Source organism: Perissodus microlepis, chromosome 22 (assembly GCF_051167445.1).
Source record: "Perissodus microlepis isolate ML-2025 ecotype Zambia chromosome 22, ASM5116744v1, whole genome shotgun sequence".
Taxonomy (NCBI): domain Eukaryota; kingdom Metazoa; phylum Chordata; class Actinopteri; order Cichliformes; family Cichlidae; genus Perissodus; species Perissodus microlepis.
In genome coordinates, this window is record NC_140481.1 from 5,558,369 (window position 1) to 5,581,175 (window position 22,807).

At 40.8% G+C, this 22,807-nt stretch overlaps 1 protein-coding gene across 1 annotated transcript; it reads right to left on the reverse strand.

Annotated features, from left to right (window-relative positions):
* Positions 1 to 4,271: 4,271 nt before the first annotated feature.
* Positions 4,272 to 22,008, reverse strand: kpna6 (karyopherin alpha 6 (importin alpha 7)). The gene is made up of 14 exons (XM_084919335.1): positions 21,875 to 22,008; positions 15,229 to 15,362; positions 15,007 to 15,099; positions 14,717 to 14,816; positions 14,477 to 14,571; positions 13,720 to 13,851; positions 13,540 to 13,628; positions 13,328 to 13,427; positions 12,219 to 12,382; positions 12,049 to 12,127; positions 11,700 to 11,825; positions 10,767 to 10,894; positions 10,141 to 10,325; positions 4,272 to 9,381 (listed from the first exon to the last, which is right to left on the reverse strand). The coding sequence occupies exons 1-14, from the start codon at positions 21,876 to 21,878 to the stop codon at positions 9,194 to 9,196; spliced, it is 1,617 nt and encodes a 538-aa protein (XP_084775461.1). The 5' UTR covers positions 21,879 to 22,008; the 3' UTR covers positions 4,272 to 9,193.
* Positions 22,009 to 22,807: the final 799 nt, after the last annotated feature.

Below are 22,807 nucleotides of genomic sequence, written 5' to 3' on the forward strand. Positions count from 1 at the left end.
GATCCACATTATGTCAGCAGCTCCACCGTGAACTATGTTAAAAACAAACACCGCTCACGCCTCACAGACAGTAGCGGTTTTAGATACGGGCGACACGGGCGGTTGACCGGGGCAGCATCGTGGTGGGGGGCGGCATCACGGGCATCGGCAAAAAAAATAAAATAAAATGCTCGTATTCATGCTGCCCCGACGTCAGCCAGCGCATATTGGGAATGGCATAGGCACCGATCGGTTTTCTATCGCCCATTTCCTGGGAGTAAGGGCGCCCTTCGTTTGCGAGGTGCGCCTGCTGCTTGCGGCGCAGAGAGGAGAGGGCGGGGCGGCGGGGGATTCTCTGACCGGCTGGAGCAGCATCTAATAACCAACTCGCAAAATAAAACAAAACAAAAACAAACCAACAAACACGAAAACACCAGACATTATAATACAGACTTATAATTTGCACCGATGTTTTTTCGAAATTCTATACACGAAAAGTGAGCGCGAGAGCCCGCGGTGCGCCTGCTCGCTGCTGAAGTCAAAGTAAACTTTATTGTCATCTCCGCTACAGTCCAGTATATAGAGAGACGAGACGACGAGGCTCCAGTTACAGCAGTGCAAGTAAACAAACAATATATATAAGAAGAGTAAGAAAATAAATATACACTTTAGGACTAGGGATAAAGGGATCAATAACAATTTAAAATTTACAGTTTGATGATTTAAAGTCTCACACACAAGCCGTCGAAAGGGGAGGGGGGGGGGGGCTGCTTCCAAATAGAGCGCATTTCATTTATAATGTTGTAAATCCAAGTCCATTATGTGTTCATGATTTGAATCCTGGGTTGTGTGGAATCTCAGAAATGCACCCTAGACAAAGTGAATCTGTGAACTAAGGTGTAGGTGTGTTAGATTATGTTGTGGTGATCCTCGGGTTGAGGGATGGGTGTTCATACTGGAGTGCAAAATTAAAACCAATGGAAGATGGACAAGAAAAGTTCAAAGCCATCAGGTCCTCAGTTTAGAAAAAAGAGAAAAGAAGAGGAAGAGAAACGAGCAAAAGATACAGGTAAGCAGATGTGTCATTGGATAATGGCAGGTCATCCTGAAACAATCAGAATCAGAATCAGAATACTTTATCAATCCCTAAGGAAATTATGTGCGTTACAGTTGCTCCAAGAAGAAATGGTAAAAATAGTAACAGTAACAGACTAAACTCCAAACAATACATTATGTTACAGATTTTAATATTAATTAGTCATTGTCAATTGTCGATTTGTCCTGTTCTCATTGTATGACGAATTATGATGGCTGTTTGGTAGCCGTTTGCATACTATGCATACTCTCTCTCTCTTCATATGTGTGTGTGTGTACAACAGCTTTATGTTAATGTACAAGCAGAAGTCCCATTGTAAACATACCACGGCAGACCCACTGCTTTTTAGCATCTCTTTATTGACCACTTTTTACACACAGTTGCTGTATGCATACAGCCGGCTGTAGCTTTTCAGCTCACAGCCCGACACATACCAACAACAGCATAGACAGCACAGACGTTAAGGCCGCGAGGCGTGATTGCGGGTGCCGCTCAGGTGCGTCCGCCTCCCCTGCAGCTGCGCTGCAGACCACGCCCCGCCGCACGCATTAACCAGGTAAAATACATATTTAGGCAGAATTTTGCAAATATCTATTTTTATTTTTTTAGCAGCATAGTGCTTTTTTTCCAATTCAAGGTCAAGGCTCCAAAAGCCCAAAGGTGATAGAAGGGTGGCGGCTCACAACAGTTTTTGTTTGCTACATGGATCATTTTAGTTCAGGTTGGTGTCTTTCCTTTTGTTATATTTCTTTAAGAGTTCAAAATGTGTTAATTGCATAAATAAAATGTAATTTTCTCTGTAGCAATTCATGAATTTCATAAGCAACACACTTTAGTTGTTCACACAAAGCATAAAGGTAAAAAACAATATATACAGTGTTATCTTCATTTTAGATGTCAAAAAGTATTTGCGGCTCCCAGTGTTTTCTTTTGCGTGGAAACCAGGTCCAAATGGCTCTTTGGGTGTTAAAGGTTGCTGACCCCTGCCCCAGCCGGTCACCAAAAACTGGCTTCCCCTCCCTGAGCTTGGATCTGCTGAAGGTTTCTTCCTGTTAAAAGCGAGTTTTTACTTCCCACTGTCACCACGTTGTCTGACTGTTTGGGTTTTCTCTCACTTTGAGATTACTGTTGTGATTTGTTGCTACATAAATACAACTGAATTAAATTAATGTTCTTTTTTCTGAAAAAAAAAAAAAAAAAAACTCCTTTAGAGCAGTTTAAATATGGATTTATTTATTTATTTATTTTTTACCACAAATCACTTTTTGGCACAACTGGTTCCATCCTGCTAAATTTATTTATCTCACCTTGCTTTGAGTTCTGTATGGTCATCTTTTCCTCCTGCTGATTTTGCAGCCTTTCCTTCAGTTTTTGCTCCTTGTTTCTGTCTCCCGCTGCAGCTAATTGGTTAATCAATTAAAATGCTTTTTGTTTCTCTGTTTGAAAACCTTGTCTGACATTTTTTTTCCTTTTTATATCATAATGGACTGGTACACATAAATGACTGAAAGCCCCGTCATATTGCACCATTTCTCCTGTATGAAGCGATAATCCTCCAATGAGAAATTCTGGATTTTTTACTGACCACGCTCTGAATCATTTGTATAAATATATAACTGCGGTAAAAGTATGTTCATGCCCGTGCTGTGTTCAAATCCTTTTAATGCTAATGATGCGTTTGATCTGTTTCTGATCCGTTTCCATTTCTGCTGCTTTCTGTCACACTGCCCTATCAATCTTGTTCATTTTCATTCTCTTTTCTCCTTCCTCCATCAGCACGTGTGGCGTTGATACAGTAGCTTCTTCCTGAAATTCCTACTTCATGAGTTGTTGGGATCTACAGGATTCCAAGTATTTTTTATTCAAATAAAAAGAAAGACAGACTGCATATATATATTAAAAAAATCTATATTTGGATCCTTAGTATGATCTTGTTAGCCACTTTTGTGTCCAAACCGAGTTCAACTGAGTTTGAAGTTAGCTCGCTACTTTCCATCTAAAGATGTTGTACCATGCTCTGACTTTAGGATTTCTAAAAACCTAAAACATACAGCTCTGCTTTCACTTTAGATGAAAAACTAAACAGCTGCAATGTTTGCATGAAAGCTGGACTACCTGGTGGCTACTACAGAGCTCTAGTCCCACTGCCATGGTTAACAGAGCAATATAAACACAGCACATTTAATGGTTGAGAGTCCCTGATGGGCAGACAAATGTAACGGCAGGAAAAGGATGATGAAAATGGACCGAATGTTAATAAAGAACAGCCTCGGAGTGAGTCTTTCCTGAAGACTTCAAATATTTAGTATTTGACAAACTGTCAACCCATGGGTTGTAGCATCTTAAGGCCTAAAAAACCACCTACAATAAGTGAAGAGTGTCTGAAAGTCATGTATACCTTACACAGGACCTGAGGGATCCATCTGCTGGATGGCTTCCAAAAGACCAGTCTTAAGGAGGCTGAGATATGCCAAATTACACAAGAACTGGACTGTAAAGTCAGTGGCAACAGGTGTGCTGGTGCGATTAATCCAAATTTAAATTTATGTCATATTAACAGAGCACAACAGTAAGTGCCTACAGCCATTTATAAAACATGGTTGAGGAGGGAAAAACTAGTGAAATTCTAAATGCCGAAAATATGATTTTGATCCACAGTGCAGTCTCCATCTGGAAAGTGTCTGACTGGCAACAGCTTTATTTCTCAGCACGAGAATAATGCCAAACACACCACCAATGCAGTAAAGGCATACGAGCATAGCAGAGAGGAAAAGAGTCAAAACACTTTGAACACGATCAGTCATGACTGGCCTGTCATTGTGCGATCAGCTTGACAGGTAATAGAACAATAGCTTTGAATGTCCGTCAGTAAGTCTGGAGAACTACTCCTGATAAAAAAAAAAAAAAAAAAAAATTCCTTAGAGACATTGAAAGAAAGTTTGCCTACGAGAGTTCAGACTGTGTTTAATAAAACTGGTCATACCAAATACTGAATATCAGGCTTGTAAGAATTATACCAACTGTTTTTGCCTTCTACAACATATTTACATTAATGTTTCCACATTTCAATAAATCGTTATGAATCTAAACAGATGATGTTGGCTCAAGACTTTTAAACAGTACTGTTTGTCTTCTTTCACATTAAATATCACCATCAACACCCCAACATGAAAGAACATTGAGGAAGAAAAACTCATTAAAGGGGTTGCAACATAACTTTATTTGATTTGCACAATATTTCCACTGAACAGTTTTTTTCTTAAATCTCAATATGCTTTCTTTACACTTATATTGTTGCCGTTTCCTGTATGCATCTTTTTCTTCATGTTCATGTTTGTGTGTCATGTTCAGTTTTGAAGTGTACTAGTTTTTCATCGCTCATTCATACCGTCGGTAAAAGTCAAGTCGAGTCACAGTTTAAAGATGGGTCGTTTGGAGCAAATGAAAAACCATAAACAAGAATAGAGAAAATAAATACGTGTAAAAGAAATGAGAGGACCAGGGCAGAAGATACGTCACGACTGGTCAGTGATGGCATATGAAAAGTATTTTTACAAACACGTAGCATTGTAAACATTTGTAGCGTAGACGTTACTTTAGATTTGGATAAAGACACCAATAGCTCCTAGGACGGAAGACACGTCGGATTTGTGATTTTTAGTGATTTCTGTTCAATCCCCGATAGATTACAAGATTCCTGATCACGCAGCCTGACGAGGAACTTTAAACACATTTATCCAAAAATATAGCCCAGAATATCCTGATCAGGAAAAAGATCAAGAAAAGCAAAAACAAAAAAGAGAAGCTTGTATCCTCACCACCTATTTTTTTTTTGTTTTTTTTCGTGTGACATGTTCTAATGAGGCTTTTTCTCCACTTCTTAGAAGTGATTAGAATTACATCTGAATCCCTGTCAATGTATCAGAACATACATATAGTTTAAATTATAATACTTTTAATGTAAATCATTGTACTATTTCTGAATCCCAGATTTATTTAAACTTCTTTTGTTTTTATCTTAGAAAAATGTCAAGTAGTAGCCTGTGTTCGCTCCACCCAGTGGAAGGAGTGTCACCTGCGAGAGCGGCTCTTTCTGTAGGTGGGCCTTTGCCTCTCGGGGTGTGGCTGATTTTCTTTCTTTCTTTTGGACAATGTTTTATTGCAGTCTTCTGGATTAATCTGCACATTTTTCCAACTCCTTAAACAGCGCCTGAATTTAAGAGAAAAGAAAACTCAGGAGTGAGCATGCCATCTAGTGCGGCTTCTAATGAAGAGAAGCAAGGTTTAAATGGCCTGAAGGGATCTGTCAGTCATTCTGACCGGGTCGACACAAGCCAATCACATAAAAGTCATACAAACTAACCATCAAGGAAATTTTTCAGCCTTCAAGAGGACAAAACTTTGGTAAACTAACGTGGACAGTTAGGTCAGTACCTGCATCTGTCTGCCCTGACAGCTGCTTAGGTTTCCATTATTTGCATTATGTGCCACATGATTACAAAGTTTGTATCAGTGCAGACGTTTTTTTTTTTTGCAGAGGGCGACTGGCTGCAGGTCGTGACATCATGAACATGAACCCACTGCTCATCTATGCACAGTGAAAACTATTAGAAGACTGTTACAGAGGGGACCATCACACCAATGGACAGCAGCTGGAAAAGACCAGTTTGATTCGTTCGTTGAGTCCTTTACGCCCCCCCCCCCGACAATTGGCTTTCTTTAATTAAATTCCTTTTTTTCCTCCCTTTTTATAGGCGCCCACAGTAAAGAATGCCACTTATCCACAGAAACCATGGCAAATCGTGTAACTTTAAAGATAAGAAAAATAGAGCAGCAATGTTTTTGCACAAAAAAACGTGTGCAACATTCAAGTAAATAAAAGATATAAAGAAAAACAAATCTTTAAGTCAAAGACAGATACATAAGAACCTCAAGTCTTTGTTGGTCGGATTGGCACTTTTGTGAATAGGAGTGCATTTTTATTTTACACTTTATTCCCCCCCTGGTTGATTCACTGATTTATTTATGAATATTTTTAAAAACTGCAAATTCTGTTATCATCTGTTGGCCAAGCACAGACTTGGGCATCAAATCAGAGACTTCAGTCATAAATGCTGCCCCTACACATGAGGAGTGTAGAGGCAAGTTCTTGATCCTCATATAACTCTTGATTCAGCCTTTTACATCTACTGGGAGGACACGCGTTCAGTGGACAACATTGCAAACCCAACGTGAAAACACAAAAATCTTGTCACTATCACGTGCTCTACTGCTGATCTACGCTGGAAGTAAGAGTGGAACAATCCTGAACGTGAAATCGCCGATCTACCTGTGCAGCGACACCCAGTTAAAATGTGCTGGTCTGGTGAAAGGTTGTGCATCACAACAACAGATTTTATTTGTTCAGAATCCAATCACGATAAGTCGTGAATAATTTTTTGTGTGTGTGGCATTTTTTGCCTTGAAAAATTCTCTCTCATGATTTTCTCTGTTACCAGAGTTCAGTCTGTAGTCGTGCGTGAGGGTGAAGGTCTGGAGTACAAAATGTAGCACAGTAGCAAGAGAGATAACAGCGCAGGTGGAGTCGATTACAGCTCGTCAGCCTGCAACAAAAATTTTCCAACAAGGATTAATTCCCCTAAAAGTAATGACCGACTGCAAATGTCTGTCTCATAGGAGGACAGGTTTTAACTCTCACTGCACTTCACAACACCCAACAGTGCCTAACACCCCTCCCAAGCTATGAACCAATAGAAGTCTCCCATGACGGTGTCATCCACTGAGACAGAAGATTAACACGCATGTCAAAATGGAAAAATATGCCTGTGAATTTAGTGTTTTTTTACCAATTAAGAAAGAACTGCCTTTGTCAAAAAATATTTGCTATTAAGCAGACTGATCCATTCCTAATCTCGGTGATAAAGACTTAATGTAGAGGTTCATGGTCTTAAGTTGGAGATGCTTCAGTAATCCACAGAACAGAGGGCTCCCAGACTCTGATTAGGACCTAGTCACTCAGTCAATCGATCCCTCCCTCACAGAGTGCCCCCGTAAGTCGAACATCACACAACCACAGTTCAGCTCCATCCACAAAACCTGAGCGCTGACCTGAGAACAGCTTCTGTTAGAGGTCAAACTGCCCTCAGGTCAGAGTTTACAGGACTCACTTTAACCATCAAAAATCACGAGGCTAGAAACAACTAAAACAGTTTCAAAGCAATCCTTAGGATTTTGGGAAATAATCCTTCATCTGCTCCAGAAAGCAGGATTTTTTTAAAAATATAAAATAATAAGTAAAAAACAAAAAACATCCAATATGTTCACACTGAGGAGAATCAAAACTTCAAAACAAACCCTTTTAAATTTAGTTCTTTTTAAATCCAAAGATTATGGAAACCATTTTAGTTACTACTAGCCACTCATCTGTGTGAGGTGTGTGTACAGTGTGTCTGCTGGTGTATGCAAGTGTGCATGAAGTGTGCGCAAATATATATATATATATATATATATATATATATATAATGAAAATACACCAAAATTCAAATATACACTTATACTTGAATTTCTGTTGCAGTTAGGCTTGTTATTTCTCTGAGCTCCATCCCCGGCTAAACACCATTTGTCGTAAGACACACGAGGAAGCGGTGCAGACCGTCCCTGCCAGGCAGAGAACAGGCAATTTACATCGACACATATTACAATGAACCCATGCAAAATCATTATGTCACTGCCATTCCTCAAAAATATATAGTGATATAGAATGCCATATATTATAGATAAACTCTACCACTATACACGACACCACCACCGTCAATACACAATCACTGTTAACATCACCGAATCCGGCCCGGTTCCTGCTTTCGACTCCAAATGCTGTTTACAAAGAAGCAACGACTCCTCGTAGTGTTTGGCCAGGGATGCTCAGGGCTGTAGGCAGGGTAATATAACACCATGCAAAAACCCTACCACATACACCAGGGGAAGTGGAGGGGGCTTGCAGGCCAGCAGCAACCAGTTAACACTGGGGTTCAAGACATCGTCCCCAGGCTCTTAATTCTTGCTGCGTTTGCTGCCAACAGCTCTTCTCCTCCTAAATCCCCAACTATGCCTTTTTTAATAGTTAGATCACTTCATAATTCAAATGTTATTAATAACACGGCACACTACGAACATTGGGTCTTTAACTATTTAACCCTCAAAACCTGGATATTTTTTCTAGACGTTTTAACATAACCTTTTCGAAAAAACATTCACAGCCCTTCTGTTTGATAAAGTTTCACCCTTCTTGCCACCCGCTTAAAAAAACAAACAAAAAACCCCCAAAACAAATCATGCTTCCTAGCTTGGGCATCCAACTCAGGGCGACAAACTTTGGGGTTGACATCTGTGGCTCTAAACCCCATAAAGACTATTTTTTCTTCTCACCTTGAGCAGATATGCAGAGAGCAGGCCTAAGCCTACTGACTGGGAGCAGGCAAAGCAAAAGAAAATATCACAAGCACTAAAAATAAAACAAAAAAATTTAAATAATTTAAAAATAGAAAGGGGCGGAGGCAGATAAATAAAGGGTGAGGAGGAAAAAAAAAAAGAAAAGGGATCATGTTAAGTATTTTTTGAATTGCACTGAGTCATAGTGACACGAAGAGTTGGGCAGATTCTGCTCATGCACCCCAGTTTGCACGCTCTGTATGGATAATCCTGAAAACAAAAGATTTCCGTTTGGAAAAGAAATGAAAGTGTATATTAAAGACACTAACAAATCACCACTGCTGCCAATGAGAGAATCTAAGCGCTGTCAAATGACAGGAAGATGTCTGGGTGTGCGTTTTGATGATTACTGGTGATTACTTCCTCTTCTAGCTGTAATGGGAGGGCGCCACACAAACTCCCCTCAGCCAGGAAACATGAGAGTCTGCCCTGCAGGAGGTCAGTACACCGGTTGGAAACGATGAAAGGGGGCGAGGCATTTTCAGGCTGGAGAGTGGAACAATTTTAGCATTCCTCCAAAGGGTAGGGGGCGTGGCCTCATGGTGATTTAGTGGAGGTTCAGGGAGGATGGCACGGTGGTAAAAAGGAGCCATCTATGAGAGGAGGTATGAAGAGGAAAGGGTGGCTGACTTATAGCTGAAAACCTTCCATGGGGGCCTCCTGCTGAGGGAAGAGAAACTGCTGGTTGGCCTGGTCCACCTGAGGGGCAAGACTGCTGTCCTCGTCCTCCACACCAAAGTAGTGCTCAATTAGGTCAAAGGCCTTCTGGTAGATCTCCTGGTTGTCGTGACTCTGGAGGAACTCTATTTTGTCAAGACCTAAAAAAACAAGGAATGGAATATCAGAATGGCTGTTAAACTAAAAAAAAAACAAAAAACCCCAAACTGATTTTTTTTTAAATTCAGCTGTCCTACGTTCTGCCTCTGGTGGTGTAGTATGTATGGTAGCCTTAGAAAAAAGCAGAAGCTTGACATTTTATTTGCCCTAATGGAGGAATTTAAGTAGCTGCCTCTCCAGAGAGTCTAATCCTGTGGTAAAAATCAAACTCTGGGCTGGACTGCAGCTCACCACAGTAATCAGTATTCGGTCTTGCATGTGAACCAATTTCAGGTTGTGTGGTTTGTTGCCCTCCAGCTCACAGGCGATCTCCAGAACAAAAGAATGAGTACTACTACCAGCTACAGATCATATACAGAAGACAGATGTAGCGTCCGTGGCTGCAGCTAATCCAGGCCTTAAACATGCATTCCTTCAAATGGCCAGCAGAGGGCAACTAGTATGGCGTCAAAAAGACCGGTAGCTTCCGTACTTTGTGACCTCAAGAAACTTTCCTGTTAACTTTATGGCCTCAATCATTAGTTTTATGCCTTTATGTCTTTTATGCCTATGAGGTTCATTTAGGGAAATATGGCCTCAGTGTCTGCCAAAGTGATAAAGCTACGAGCCTATCAGCACTGATCATCTCTGTCTGTGACACTGAAAGTGTTCCAATAATGCTGTATTATATGTAAACTGCATCAAATCCAAATCAAATGTTTTTTCAGCATGCATGTTTGTGTGCATTTCCTGCAGCGTACCATAGGCTTCTTCGATGAGGCTGCAGTAAGGATTAACTCCGGTGCCGTTGTTCTCCTGTTTGGCTTCCTGTTCGCCCAGTCTCAGGATGTTTTCTAGTCCATTAAGAGCAACCTGAACAATCTTTGAGTCCATCACAGTGAGCAGGTCACACAGGGGCTTAATACAGCCCAGGTTCACCAGATATCTTTATGCAAACAGACATGGATAAGGCAGATGAATGCAGGTGATTCATTTATTTACTTTACAATTAAGTCTGAGTTATTCTTCACAGCTCTTTCACATTATCGCCTCACTTTCATGCACTTATTATACCTCCTTATTTTTCTAATCACCCAAATTCTGCATGGGGATTTTCATTTCTAACAAGCTGTTAATTGATTTTCTCCTCAAACAGAAAACCCCATTAGACTCATCAACCAGCTGAAACCTTTTTTGTTCCTTGAGAAAACATTTTGCTGCAGAATACTTTTTGAATCAATGCAGTACTACTGAAGTCCTACTTTAAATCATCTCTAAAAGTCTTATCATTAAAACCAGCAATTGACTTAAGCTACTCATCTGATCTGCTGATGTGATTAAATGACAATGGAGGGACTGTCAACTAAATGAATCTTGCGAAGCTAACCTGATCTGCTCTGGTGTTCCTCCAGACGTGGCATTGGTGATGGCCCAGGCTGCCTCTTTCCTGGTCCTGAATTCAGCTTTCTGCAGAATGTCAATCAGTACTGGAAAGATGTTTGCATCGATTACCGTCTGTGGAGGAGGATGAGAGATCAGTACAGGAGAAATGCAAAAGACATTCAAAACTGACTTGCAATCATCAACTTGATACACTAGATAAAACTAACAAAAACTAATGTTATTTGACAGGGCGTTAGAGTTTTAGGAATCTTTAATATGAATGTTACAATATGACCAAAATACAGAAACTGACCAACATAAAAATAATTCTTCAATATAATCCAATCTTTGCACCTTGAATACAGTTACTGGCTAAGGTTGCAGTCAGTACAAGTTTAGTTAAAATACGTTTGAATTACAAATAAGGTACAGCATCTCCACTAAACAGCCACCCAGTGCAGCCAGACACACAGATTAAAACGGAGCCGAAAAGCTGTGACACACAAGACACTTGTTTTCTACTACTAAATATATAAAACACAGTTGACACTGTATTACAGCTGTGATTACAAAAAATTAAACACTGTGTAATGCTGACAATTAAATCCTACAACATTCAAGCAGCAGGAGAACTAAATTTGCACCAGAATAATGTGACAGTCATGATCACAGTGTGAGTCTAACAACACCAACCTATATGATTTAAGTAGACTAATATTAGCTGAACTACTGACAGTAAACAAGTGCTTTTTAAAAATCAGTTTCAGTTTTGACTCTTGCAGGTTGTTTAATTTGGATTAATAGTTGTAGTTTGTGTCTAAAAGAATAAAATAAAAAGTTTCAAAATACAAACGTCACAGATAGTTTGGCAAACACTGAAGTGCTTCCACAGAGCTTTTCCTCAGGTAAACTGAGAAATGAACTCAGGGTGTGATACCTGTATTTGTGCTCTGTTTCCTGCTGTAATGTTTGAGATGGTCCAGCATGCCTCTTTGCGAATGGACTCTTTAGCACTGCTGAGGAGGTGAAGCAGACAGGGCAGGGCTGAGCAGTTCAACACCACCTAAAAACAGCAAAGCAGAGGGTAAAACTTCACACGCTCTTTATAACATACCTCACATCTTTGAACTGTATCACTTTGCAGCTGTAGCAGCAATTATTAACAAAGCAAATAGCATTTGAAACATTTGGTAAGCTGAGAGAAAAATTAAGATGACACAAACGCCTCTTCAACATGCAACAAGCTTTGGAGTCATCAAACCAACTTCAGTTTATTATCGTCTCACCTGTGTTTGGATATCATCTCCTGTGACAATGTTTCCTACAGCTCTCAAGGCGGGTGAAGCCACCTTATAGTCAGTGTGCCTGCAGAAAGATGGGGTTGGGAAATATTTTAATAAATGTACAGGTCAAATTTACAGGTTCAGAAATGACGCACAGTAAAGCCTGATCTTACATGAGTAGTTCTACAAGGCGCCTGCAGACACCAGAGTCAATGACGGCTTGGATCTTATCATTGGGGCCGTCTGAGAGGTAGGACAGAGCCCAGCAGGCATCTGCCAGCAAGTCTGGGTCACTGCTAAATAATAGCCTGGACAACACTGGCAGGCAGGGTGACACCTAGACAACACAAACATAATGCATATGTATCATGACAAACAATGTGAATTCAGCATCAAACATAAATCACTGAGAGACAACATGTCAAAATTTTCCACACAAAGGGTATTTGAGCGAAGCAGAGCCACCAGACTCTTTAAGGTGGCTGAAATGGTCACACAAAGCAAGAAATGTAACAACAAAAGAGTCACTGTTTTAGAAGAATGCTGCAAGAAAAATTCCCACAAAATGTCAGCTAGTACACAGAGCTGCAGAAACCAATGGTGCCGCCTGAGAAATGTTATTGTAGAAGGATTCAAGAGCAAAACCATTCACATGCTGCAGCTGTGACCTGGGACAATCCAGCATCTAGTGTTGATCTGAATTGGTAAATACAGGCAACCTGACTGGTTGTGGGACACAGCCATGTGTTCCTCACACAGGCTGGCTTTTACAGACTTCTGTTTACTTTAGAATGTGTTTAACTTTTATCACAAGTAAATATTAGCAGCAACTTCCTGTCATATTCAACAGAAATGTTGCTTTTCTGAAGTCCAAATCTCTGAAACTTTTGAACTTATTAGAAGTTAAATGCATCTTTCATATACTGACCATAGGAAGACAATGCATAATGGAAAATTACAATTCTCTTCCCACTCAACATTCGATTTAATCTGATATACATTTCACTGGTATTAAATTAACTTCTTGTAGATAAGTTTTTTTATGGTTTAGCCAGAAAACTCGTAATAGTACGGAGTGATCGGCTGATATAACAAAGAGCCTTTATCCGTACTTGAATGTTCAGCTTTGTCTGCATAGAAAAAGCAGCAAATTGAAACTATATTGACATGAATGACCCTAAGGCCATGAGAGTCTCCTGGGAACACCCCTATAGGCACTCAGAGGGGTTCCTAGAACTTTCTGACCCTAAAGCATCCTTTGTGTTGACTCGATGAGTGGTACCTTGTCAAAAGCAGGTGGTGGGTTTTTTCCTCTGCACAGATTAGACAGAGCCCATACTGCATTCCTAGTCATAGTCAGTCTAGTGGACTTTGTCAGAAGCCTGAAATACCAAAGAAAATCAAAAGCCCATACAGGAAGTCATATTAGAAATTTGTCGCAGGGAGAAAAGCTGTAGGAAGGTTTGACTCAAAAGCAGAAATAAAAGAACTTACATTAATAGTGGTGGAAGGATGTTGCAGTTCAGCACATAGTCCCTGCACACTGCACTGTCCCCTGCAATATTACCGAGGGCCCACACAGCCTGAAGAAACAGTGAGACATAAAAATCTTGGGTATCGCAGAGTATGGAAAGATATTTATTACAGCGAACAATCTATGAACCGGTGCATTACTTGTTCTTGAACATCCTCAAAATCAGAGTTCAGCAGTTCTATGAAGATGGGCACTGCTCCAGCCTCAATCACCGTCTTTGTCTGCAAGGATGTTCCTGATGCAATGTTGGTCAGCGCCCAGGCGGCTTCAAACTGCAGCAACACGACATAGCAGAGAAACAAGCATATAGTGAGACTCTCATGAATTGTAGATAACAGCACTTACTATGTGCAAGAATGATGGCAATTCAAAACACTTTTCAAGTTTCTACTTTCTTACAGCTGGCTGGCTGCATCAACATAATCTAACACAGTGTCATGTAGGACTGATGAACTGCTCTTGATATTGTTTGAAAATTTTGAACCGGGTACGTTGTACTGCTGCAGCTGGGTTGAAGACATGAGTGTACAATTGTGTCTGTTTTTACAGTCATTCCAATGATAGAGACTCACAGATTATACAGAGGGAAATATTTCCACAGTTTGAAAAGATAAGACTAAGGAAGTTTTGACTTCTTCTCCTCCTCCGCACTGATGAGGCGATATTGTCTGAGTGGTGACACCTATCATTTAGGAGAACACTGCAATGGCTACCTCTGCAGTAAGGTCGAGCATAACAAGCACTATTTTCTTTTAAAGGCATCCTAAAAAGCAAAGTAGCATTGTTGCTACCAAAAACATGGTAAAAATCACATTTTTTGCACTCAATTCAGAAGTCTCTGCGTGTTCTGGAGGTTTAACACTGTATATTTAACAAATAAATAAATAAATAACTGACCTGTAGTGTGCAGTTGCTGCTCTTCTTTAGGAACTCAACAAACCTCTCCACTACACCAGGAGTGTTTATAACTTCATCAATTGGTGGGTTAGGCTCTGGAATAACAAAGAGGCAAAACTACATGTAGGCTTTTTTGTGGTCTATGGGGAACAGCACGAATGGTTTCACTCTTATGTGAAACCATTCGTGAAACCACTCTTATGTGTTTCACTCTCTCAGTACACTACAATGACTGGGTACCTTTGGAAAGTAATTTTCTGAACTTCTGTGTTGTAGCAAGCTGAAGCTCTGGGTCCTCTGAGAAAAGCATCTCTACCATGTCCCTGGTAATAACTCCTTCCTGCAAGAGGCCATGTACAAGCACTTTAAACACTTCACCCACTCACCACAGATTCCCTTGTTTACAATCCACAAGCTGGACAACAGGCTAAAAACTGCTTTACACAAACGTGATGTAAAAATGCATCTAGTCTGTGATCATCTTTTTGTCTATGCAAGACTTGTTAAAAAAATAATGATCATTTACTCACAGTTACTGGAGAGCTGAGGTAAGAGTCCACCAGTGGGCTCTCTAACATGACCTCTTCTTCATTGAGAATGTCCACATTCCTCCGTTTGAAAAGCTGGGATTATAAAAAGCTGGTAAGAGACCTAAACACTCACATGCTGAACACAGACTACACAGTGACATAATCTCATCCAGGAGACAAACAACCTGATGAACTGGGAGTTTGTCACATTTGGTCTCATACCTGCTGTTCTCGTTTCTGTTTCCTGAGCTGGATGCCCTCCTCCTCTCTCCTGCGCCTCATCTCATCTGCATTGAGTGCTTTGTTCTTGTATCGGTTCATCCTGTAGTTATCCTTGGCCGGACTGGCTGACGGCTCTGGTGGGTCAAAGACACATCACGATGAAATCAAAAACCAACGTTTGCACTTACAGAGGCTTTTTCTTTTTTTCCATCGCTGAGAAACCAACAACTTTTAGTTATATGTCTACAACATGTTTTAGTTTAACCAGAAACAAGAAAGCTGAAAGGCTTTCCCTTCTCACTCTGACTCTTGTCACATTCGCTGTATCACTTGTTGGGAACCTTTTATTGCCCTTAAAAAGCAACACGACTACTATTATTTCATTTCACCTGTCTAACACCAGCTCTGCTCCACATGAGACCTCTGTGTGTGTGTGAGAACGTCTATGACACTAAGAGCAGGAAAAGAAGGCGCCAGGTAACCATTCATGATCACAGCATGCAGTAAAGAATCTCACACTGAGGTGAAATGAGATGTTAAATGTCAGATGTTAAAATTGTATTATTTTATTCATAAGTACCATTTCAATAGACATATAAATTGCATTCTTGAAAATATTTAATTTTATTTTACAAAGCTGGGCCAAACCTGATGTTGCCTTACACAGACTGATTTCACAGGTCTTTAGATGGCTTATAAATTATACTGGCTTGGATCGGTACTTTGTATCATCAGATACCTGAAGGCAGTGTATTGACATAGCATCGGAACTGGAAGGTGCTGGATCCGTTCATTCCTACTAATAATAAGCTATGATGATGATGAAACAGCTGTCACACATGCCTCAATATAAAAAGACCTTGCATAAACAAGCTCATGAAAACCGGACAACACAGCCTAAAAATACACATGCACGGACGCAAAACCCCCCACACAGCCAACCTATTCATGTACCAGTCAGCCAGCCCAGAACAAACCTATTTATTCAGTTAAATCGCAGAGTTAGCGTAAATCGGTGCCCACACAGGCCAAACTGCCCATTCTCAGCATTTGTGCAGTCATGCCACCAGAACGGGACACCAGGCAGACCCCAGAGTCACATGTGAGCCTATTGGGGAGTGAAAGAGAGGTGGGAGACAGCACCGAAACCTGTCGACACCACAGAACGATGCCAACCTTGTGTGCCAAAAGCCCTCCACTGTAACAGTGGGGAGGTTCTGAGGTTAAATATCAGAACAAATGTCGGAAATTGAGGTCATGTTATGGTTTCAGGGGATTAGCACAAACCCCTGAAATGCTTCAGCACGTGTGTGCAGATGGCAAAGCCACAGGGATGGATGGCACACATGAACAGGTTGCAGCTGGATGCACTCATTTCTGCAATGTGTTTGTTAGATTAACTGCGTCACAACAGTGCCAAAAGTCAAACGCAGTTTAGCTCAGCTCGAACGAAGATGTCGCAAAGTGAGCCTTTGGTGTGAGAGACGCAGCTATAGCAGAGGTCAGCAACCCACCTGTGGTTCGTGAGTCATGGGTTACCGTAACACTATTAATACATATACTATATGTATTAATTTATCATCTCCCAATTACAACCATCACCTGTCTGTCTGCCCCCCTCATCACCCACATGTGCTGCTCTTTTTTCTCCTGTTATTTGGTAGGAGGAGCTAAAAAGGCTCTTTTGATGTTGAAGGTTGCAGACGCCTGATCTAGAAGAAGTAAAAGTCAGAGTAAGGCTTCTGTAGGTGAACCTATGGAAGGATCAGCAATTGCAGCTACCCATGTTTCTGGATCTCTCGGGGTCTTTCACCCAGTCTCATCTGATGGTGCACGACTGAGGTGTTGGCTGAACGTCCTGAAACCCACGAGTCTGCTGCATTGGATTTCTATTAAACTTCCAATTTCTCCCACTTCCAATATCTAGTGTGTTGCCAAACCAGATCATGTCGGAATCTACAGAGTTGTTGTGTGGAGCTCCTCAGGGCTCTGTACTGGGACCCTATTCTGTTTTTAATATACATTCTTCCTTTTAGCCAGATAACACAGCAGTTTCCTGAAGTGTCTTATCTTTTTGCTGACAATATTCAGCTATATTGTTCATTTAAGCCTGCTAAAGCTCATAAGCTCTCCGATCTGATTGACTGTTTAACCAACATTAAACAATGGTTGAACAATAACTGCTTATAGCTAAACCCAGCCAAAACAGAAACTTTGATTATTGCACCAGACAGTGCAATACCTGATATTTAACAGCGACTGGGTGACTTAGGTTCCTCACAGAAACATAACCTTAGAAACCTGGGTGTTATTTTTGATGAAGCTTTTTCTTTGGAGGGACATTTAAATCAAATAGTAAGAACCTGCTTTTTTTCACTTGAGGAACATTTCAAAACTTAGATCCATCGTGTCAACAAGTGAACTCGAGATGATAATACATGCTTTTGTCTCTACAAGACTCGACTACTGTAACAGCCTGTTTACTTGTCTAAACAAGAAAGGGCTAGCTCGTCTACAGGTTAGGGCTGCCACGATTAGTCGACTAGTCACTAGTCACTATGTCGACTATAAAAATCGTTGACGACTAATTTAATAGTCGACGCGTCGTTTGAAGCTTTGTAAGATCCCAAAAGACGCAGGAATAAGTAGTAGGATTTAAGAGTGTAATAACGAACTGAAACAGAAGATGGCAGCACTGCATGTACGAGGATGCCAGCTGCCGTTAAACTCCGAAGAAGAAGAAACAGTGTCCGGTATCGTAGCTGTGTCCAAATTCAGGAACCGCATTCTCCTGTGCCCGCATTTGTAGGCCGATTACATTACAGCGACACAACAAACACTGTCCAAATTTGAAGACTCCGACAAATGTGCCCTTCATTTCCCCAGATTTGAAGGATGGATCGGGTGTATACTTTGTGGCCCAACCTATCCCACAATTCATAGCGCGTCCCTGCTCAGTTTCCAACAATGGTGGCAGCTAGTTAGTTTTAATATTACTCTTATTATTCTTTCTGGGTCACAAAATAAACGTTTAACATATTTTCAGGCGAGAATGTAACTGTGTAAACTTCAAATATCTGCTCAGTTTATCAAGACACCACATATTTTCAAAAGCGCTCCTACATTTTCGGAGACGTCTGTTACCCACCAGCTCGATAGCTAGCCGGGGGCAAGGCTCACTAGAGCCGGTGGGGAAATCGTTTTCAAACCCACTGCCGGCTTTTGCTACTCAGGTTAAACATGATAAATAAGTCACTTAGATAACTTAAAAATGTTATTGTTCGGCTTTTTGCAGTATTTTATTTGTTCCTGAGTAAATCGGTTTGGCTGAGATTAAAGTTATAGTTTTTACACAGCTGAACAAACGTCAAGCAGACAACTGATTATCAGAAGTGTGAGATGCTCGAGAATATACTCCGGTGTCCTGTTATATTTTAGATAGCAAGGAGCAAATGTCTGAGTTTATTAAACTCCACCGAAACAATCAGCAAGTTTCATTAAAATTTAATAAACTATCATCTTGTCTTTATTTTTAGTTAGCACATACCTTAAACACTTAAAGCTGTAAGCTAATGATAGATATATAAGAGCAGATGCATGCTGGTGCAATAAGCTGTACGTTTTACGTCCAATGAATGCATGATCTGATTAGTCGACTAATCGCAAAAATAATCGGTGACTAGTCGACTATCAAAATAATCCTTTGTGGCAGCTAGAGCAGGGCGATATGACCAAAAATATTTATCACGATATACATTTGAAAATTTGCGATAACGATATAACTGACGATATAATTGACACTAGTCAAAATACTTTACAACTCCACAACTTTATTAGTGCAAAAAATCCATCAATGTATTTTCACTTAAACAAGCAGCTGTTTTTTTTATGTGCATTAAAGTTATATAAAAACGTAACAGTGCAAATTCCTTGCTGACAGTTTAACCAAAAGGCATTTCCAGTGGAAACTGGCGGACATACCCTCAGCATAACCATGTATAATATCTACAAAACTTAAAAAGAGGTGTTACACACACAATACGGTAATATTATGTTGAAGCACAGTACGTATCACTCCGCGAGGCTCCTGACTACGACAGCCGTAATGCTCCGACAATCCATCAAGCGGTGCGGCTTCGTAGCTTAGCAAAGTCGTACTAAAACATTTGACAGATTGTCGAGCGCCATGTACATAAAATCGTTTCGAGGTCAGTAAACACAACCAGAATTCATACATAAGGCACACGGGATTATAAGGGGCACTGTCGATTTTCAGAAAAATCAAAGGATTGATATTAAGTGTGCCGTATTTTCCAAAAAACACGGTAATAACGACGGCCCGCTAGCATGTTCTACCAAAAATAGTGCTTTGTTTGACGGACGAAAGCCAAACCAGTTCCACACCACTGAAGTTGCAGCATTTTTACAAACCAATTCTGGTTCATCCGTTTCATTTAACGATCCGCTTTCACCCTTCTCATTCTGCATCGCCGCCATGTGCGTATGTAAACAAAGGCACTGCGCATGCGCGTTTTACCCATATTCTATCGCGATATTTCATTTTCCTATCGTTGCCCAAAATTACACCGGTATTACCGTGAACGGTATGATATGGCCCAGCCCTAGTGGCAGCTCTACTACAGGTTGTTCAAAACTCTGCAGTAAGGCTACTAACCGGCTCGAACAAGGGAGCTCATGTGACCCCTGTGTTAAAGTCGCTGCACTGGCTACCAATCAGATTTAGGTTCCATTTTAAAAGTCTAGTTTTAACTTTTAGAGCATTACATGGACCCCCACCCCCCACCACACACACACACACACACACACACACACACACACACACACACACCACCACCACCACCACCACCTTGCCAATTTGATTCATACACATGCCTCCACTCATAACCTCAGGTCATCAAACCAAAACCTTTTAGTGGTCCCCCACACTCGTTTTAAAACTCGAGGAGACCGATCTTTCCAAGCTGTTGCACCCAGACTGTGGAATGCACTTCCCCTATTTCTACGGTGTTTGGACTCGGTGGAGACCTTCAAAAAGCAGCTAAAGACATTTTTATATCAAAAAGCTTTTAATTAGACCAGGGTATTTATGACTGTATTGTGTTTTTACCTTGTAAAGCACTTTGTGACATGTCTGTGAAAGGTGCTATATAAATAAACTTTACTTACTTACACCCCACGTGACAGGCTTAATAGCTGCTGCTTGGACCGTTCTACAAGATCACCCTATAGAAACTCTTTTGCCTGATAGCTGCCATTTTGTGGGTATTAGAGCTTAAAAAGATGAATGTTTCTCCAATCAGACTGTAGCCACCAGCTTCACCCTGTCATTCCAATACGTTCACTTTCAGGCTTAACTCTAATAGGACCCAAAATTTACATGTTTAATTCAATAAGCACTGAAACAACTCAATGAAATGATAAGCTCATCAGCAAGGTGTTTGCTGAGATCACAGACAAAGAATGCCTTGCGGACAGGATTTAAGGAACTTCCCCACCAGTTTTGCTTTTCATACCTAGAACTTACATTCACCTTTTAATATACAGTTTATATGCGCAGGCACAGTAACTGTACTCCTTACCCCTTTTAGATATAGCTTTTTGAACACGACATACTCCAGTAACGTCACTGCAAAGTGTATTTATCACAGGACTGTATAAGAACAGTCTGGAAAACATGTTGTCACATGAGCGCTCTGTCTCATGAGCTCACAGTCGGCTGTGACGATAGCAGTCTGTCATCTACTTGCCGCATGGAATCAGTTAGCTCACATTTCCACTTCACTGCCGACTGACTGAACATAGGAATTAAATTATTATAAATATTTTTACCTTATTATATAATTCACCGAGTTTGAAGAGCAATGGTGAAATTACGCAGCTTCACTTGCTAATGAAAGCGCCAGCTACTGGAAAAAGTCAAATCACTGCCTCTCGAACACCACTATTAAATGTGTCACCCCAGAGGCTTTGATTTAAAACTTTTTTTACGACGCTGGAAGTCTCTCACCAAGTTACAGTCGCCATATCCGCCAAACAGCAGCGACCAGACAGATAGAAAACGTTCATAATATAAAATAAACAGCAGTAGCGCTTTAAAGCGCCTATGTAATGTGATAACTGTAAAGCTACAGGCGGTTGCAAAACAAATCAAATAGAGAAACTGACAACTCTAAAGTCGTATTTTATTCGATAACGCCGTTATATTGCCATGACTAATACTAACTTAAGCTCTAAGCTATACGAGCGTCTTCTCTGAAATAGTACAACGCGGTGCTAACGTGGTTAGCTGTTAGCCAAGTTTCTTCAAGTTGGCTAAAAACGGCACTAGCTGTTATCTCTGGTAAAAAATTGCCTTAATGTGTCTAACATGATATACTGTAAAAAGGGAAACACTGTCCAAAGACCTTATAATTTGGAGACATAGCAAATGACTTAACGTAAAATAGCAACTCATCTTTCCTTACTACGTAGCAACGCCGACTAGCCACCTAGCTAACGAGTTAGCGTACTGGCTAAACAACAGTAACAGGATGAAGATTTCATAACCGTCAAGTCCGACGACAAAAGTGAATCTTAAAACCACTTTGAATACATGCCTATAGTAGGAACTTGCCAAACAGCTTACCCATTGTGTCCTATGCGGGTTTATTGTGCTAAGTTGTGAAGACGTGATTCAATTTTAAATCCTTTCCCACTTCTAGCTTTCCAGAATTTGCTCCGGTAAGCAATATGTCTGCCGGAGACGGAAACGTCAAAATATAACGTCGACTTCCTGCCACTAGAGGACGCCCCAGCCCCACAAAACACGTCACACTCACGCACCTTCAGTAACGAATGCCTTATAGCCAAAATATATTCAAAATGTTAAAAAAAAAATATTTACTACAGGATTAATTTCATTCTTAAAATTTTCAAAATGGAGAACCATCTGTTTATTCGTAGATTTGCCAGTCATTAAAGCACCACCGTGGTTGGTAGGGAAGGACATGATTTAGGGTTACAGTGCATCCTACTTCCCAGCCAGCAGTTACTCACATCTGTATCTATTTTACATACCCACTGGCATGTTTCAGGTAGCTCAATTTCTCTTGGATCTGCATATCCCTCTCTAGTTTTGAAATGCTATTTGACCCGCCGTGCTTCCCCAGTGTTTTCCCTAAATTGAATGTGACAGAGTAATACAGGTGAGGTTCATCCACGGTCAATTTGCTGGGAGCAAGTGGTGGTAAATTACTGCACTATATTGTGATGCAGTGTCCTCCTGACACGGCCCCCGAGGGGGCCTGCGGAGATACACCAGAAAAAGACTTTAGGGGGCAATGTTGTACAAATAAAGAAGTAATTGCTGCTGCCAGGCTTGCTCTTTTCCCCTATTAGAAAGGGCGGGGGAGGTCAAGTCAGCTGTAGCACAACTGAGATACTTTCCCATGATTACAATTTCTTAGCAGCCGTGAGCAAATATTGTTCATAGATTCCATGCTTTCTCAGTGTATCCACGGGCTCCGGATTGAACTCCGCTCGGCCGAACCATAAGGACTGAGAATTCACAGCCTTCAGC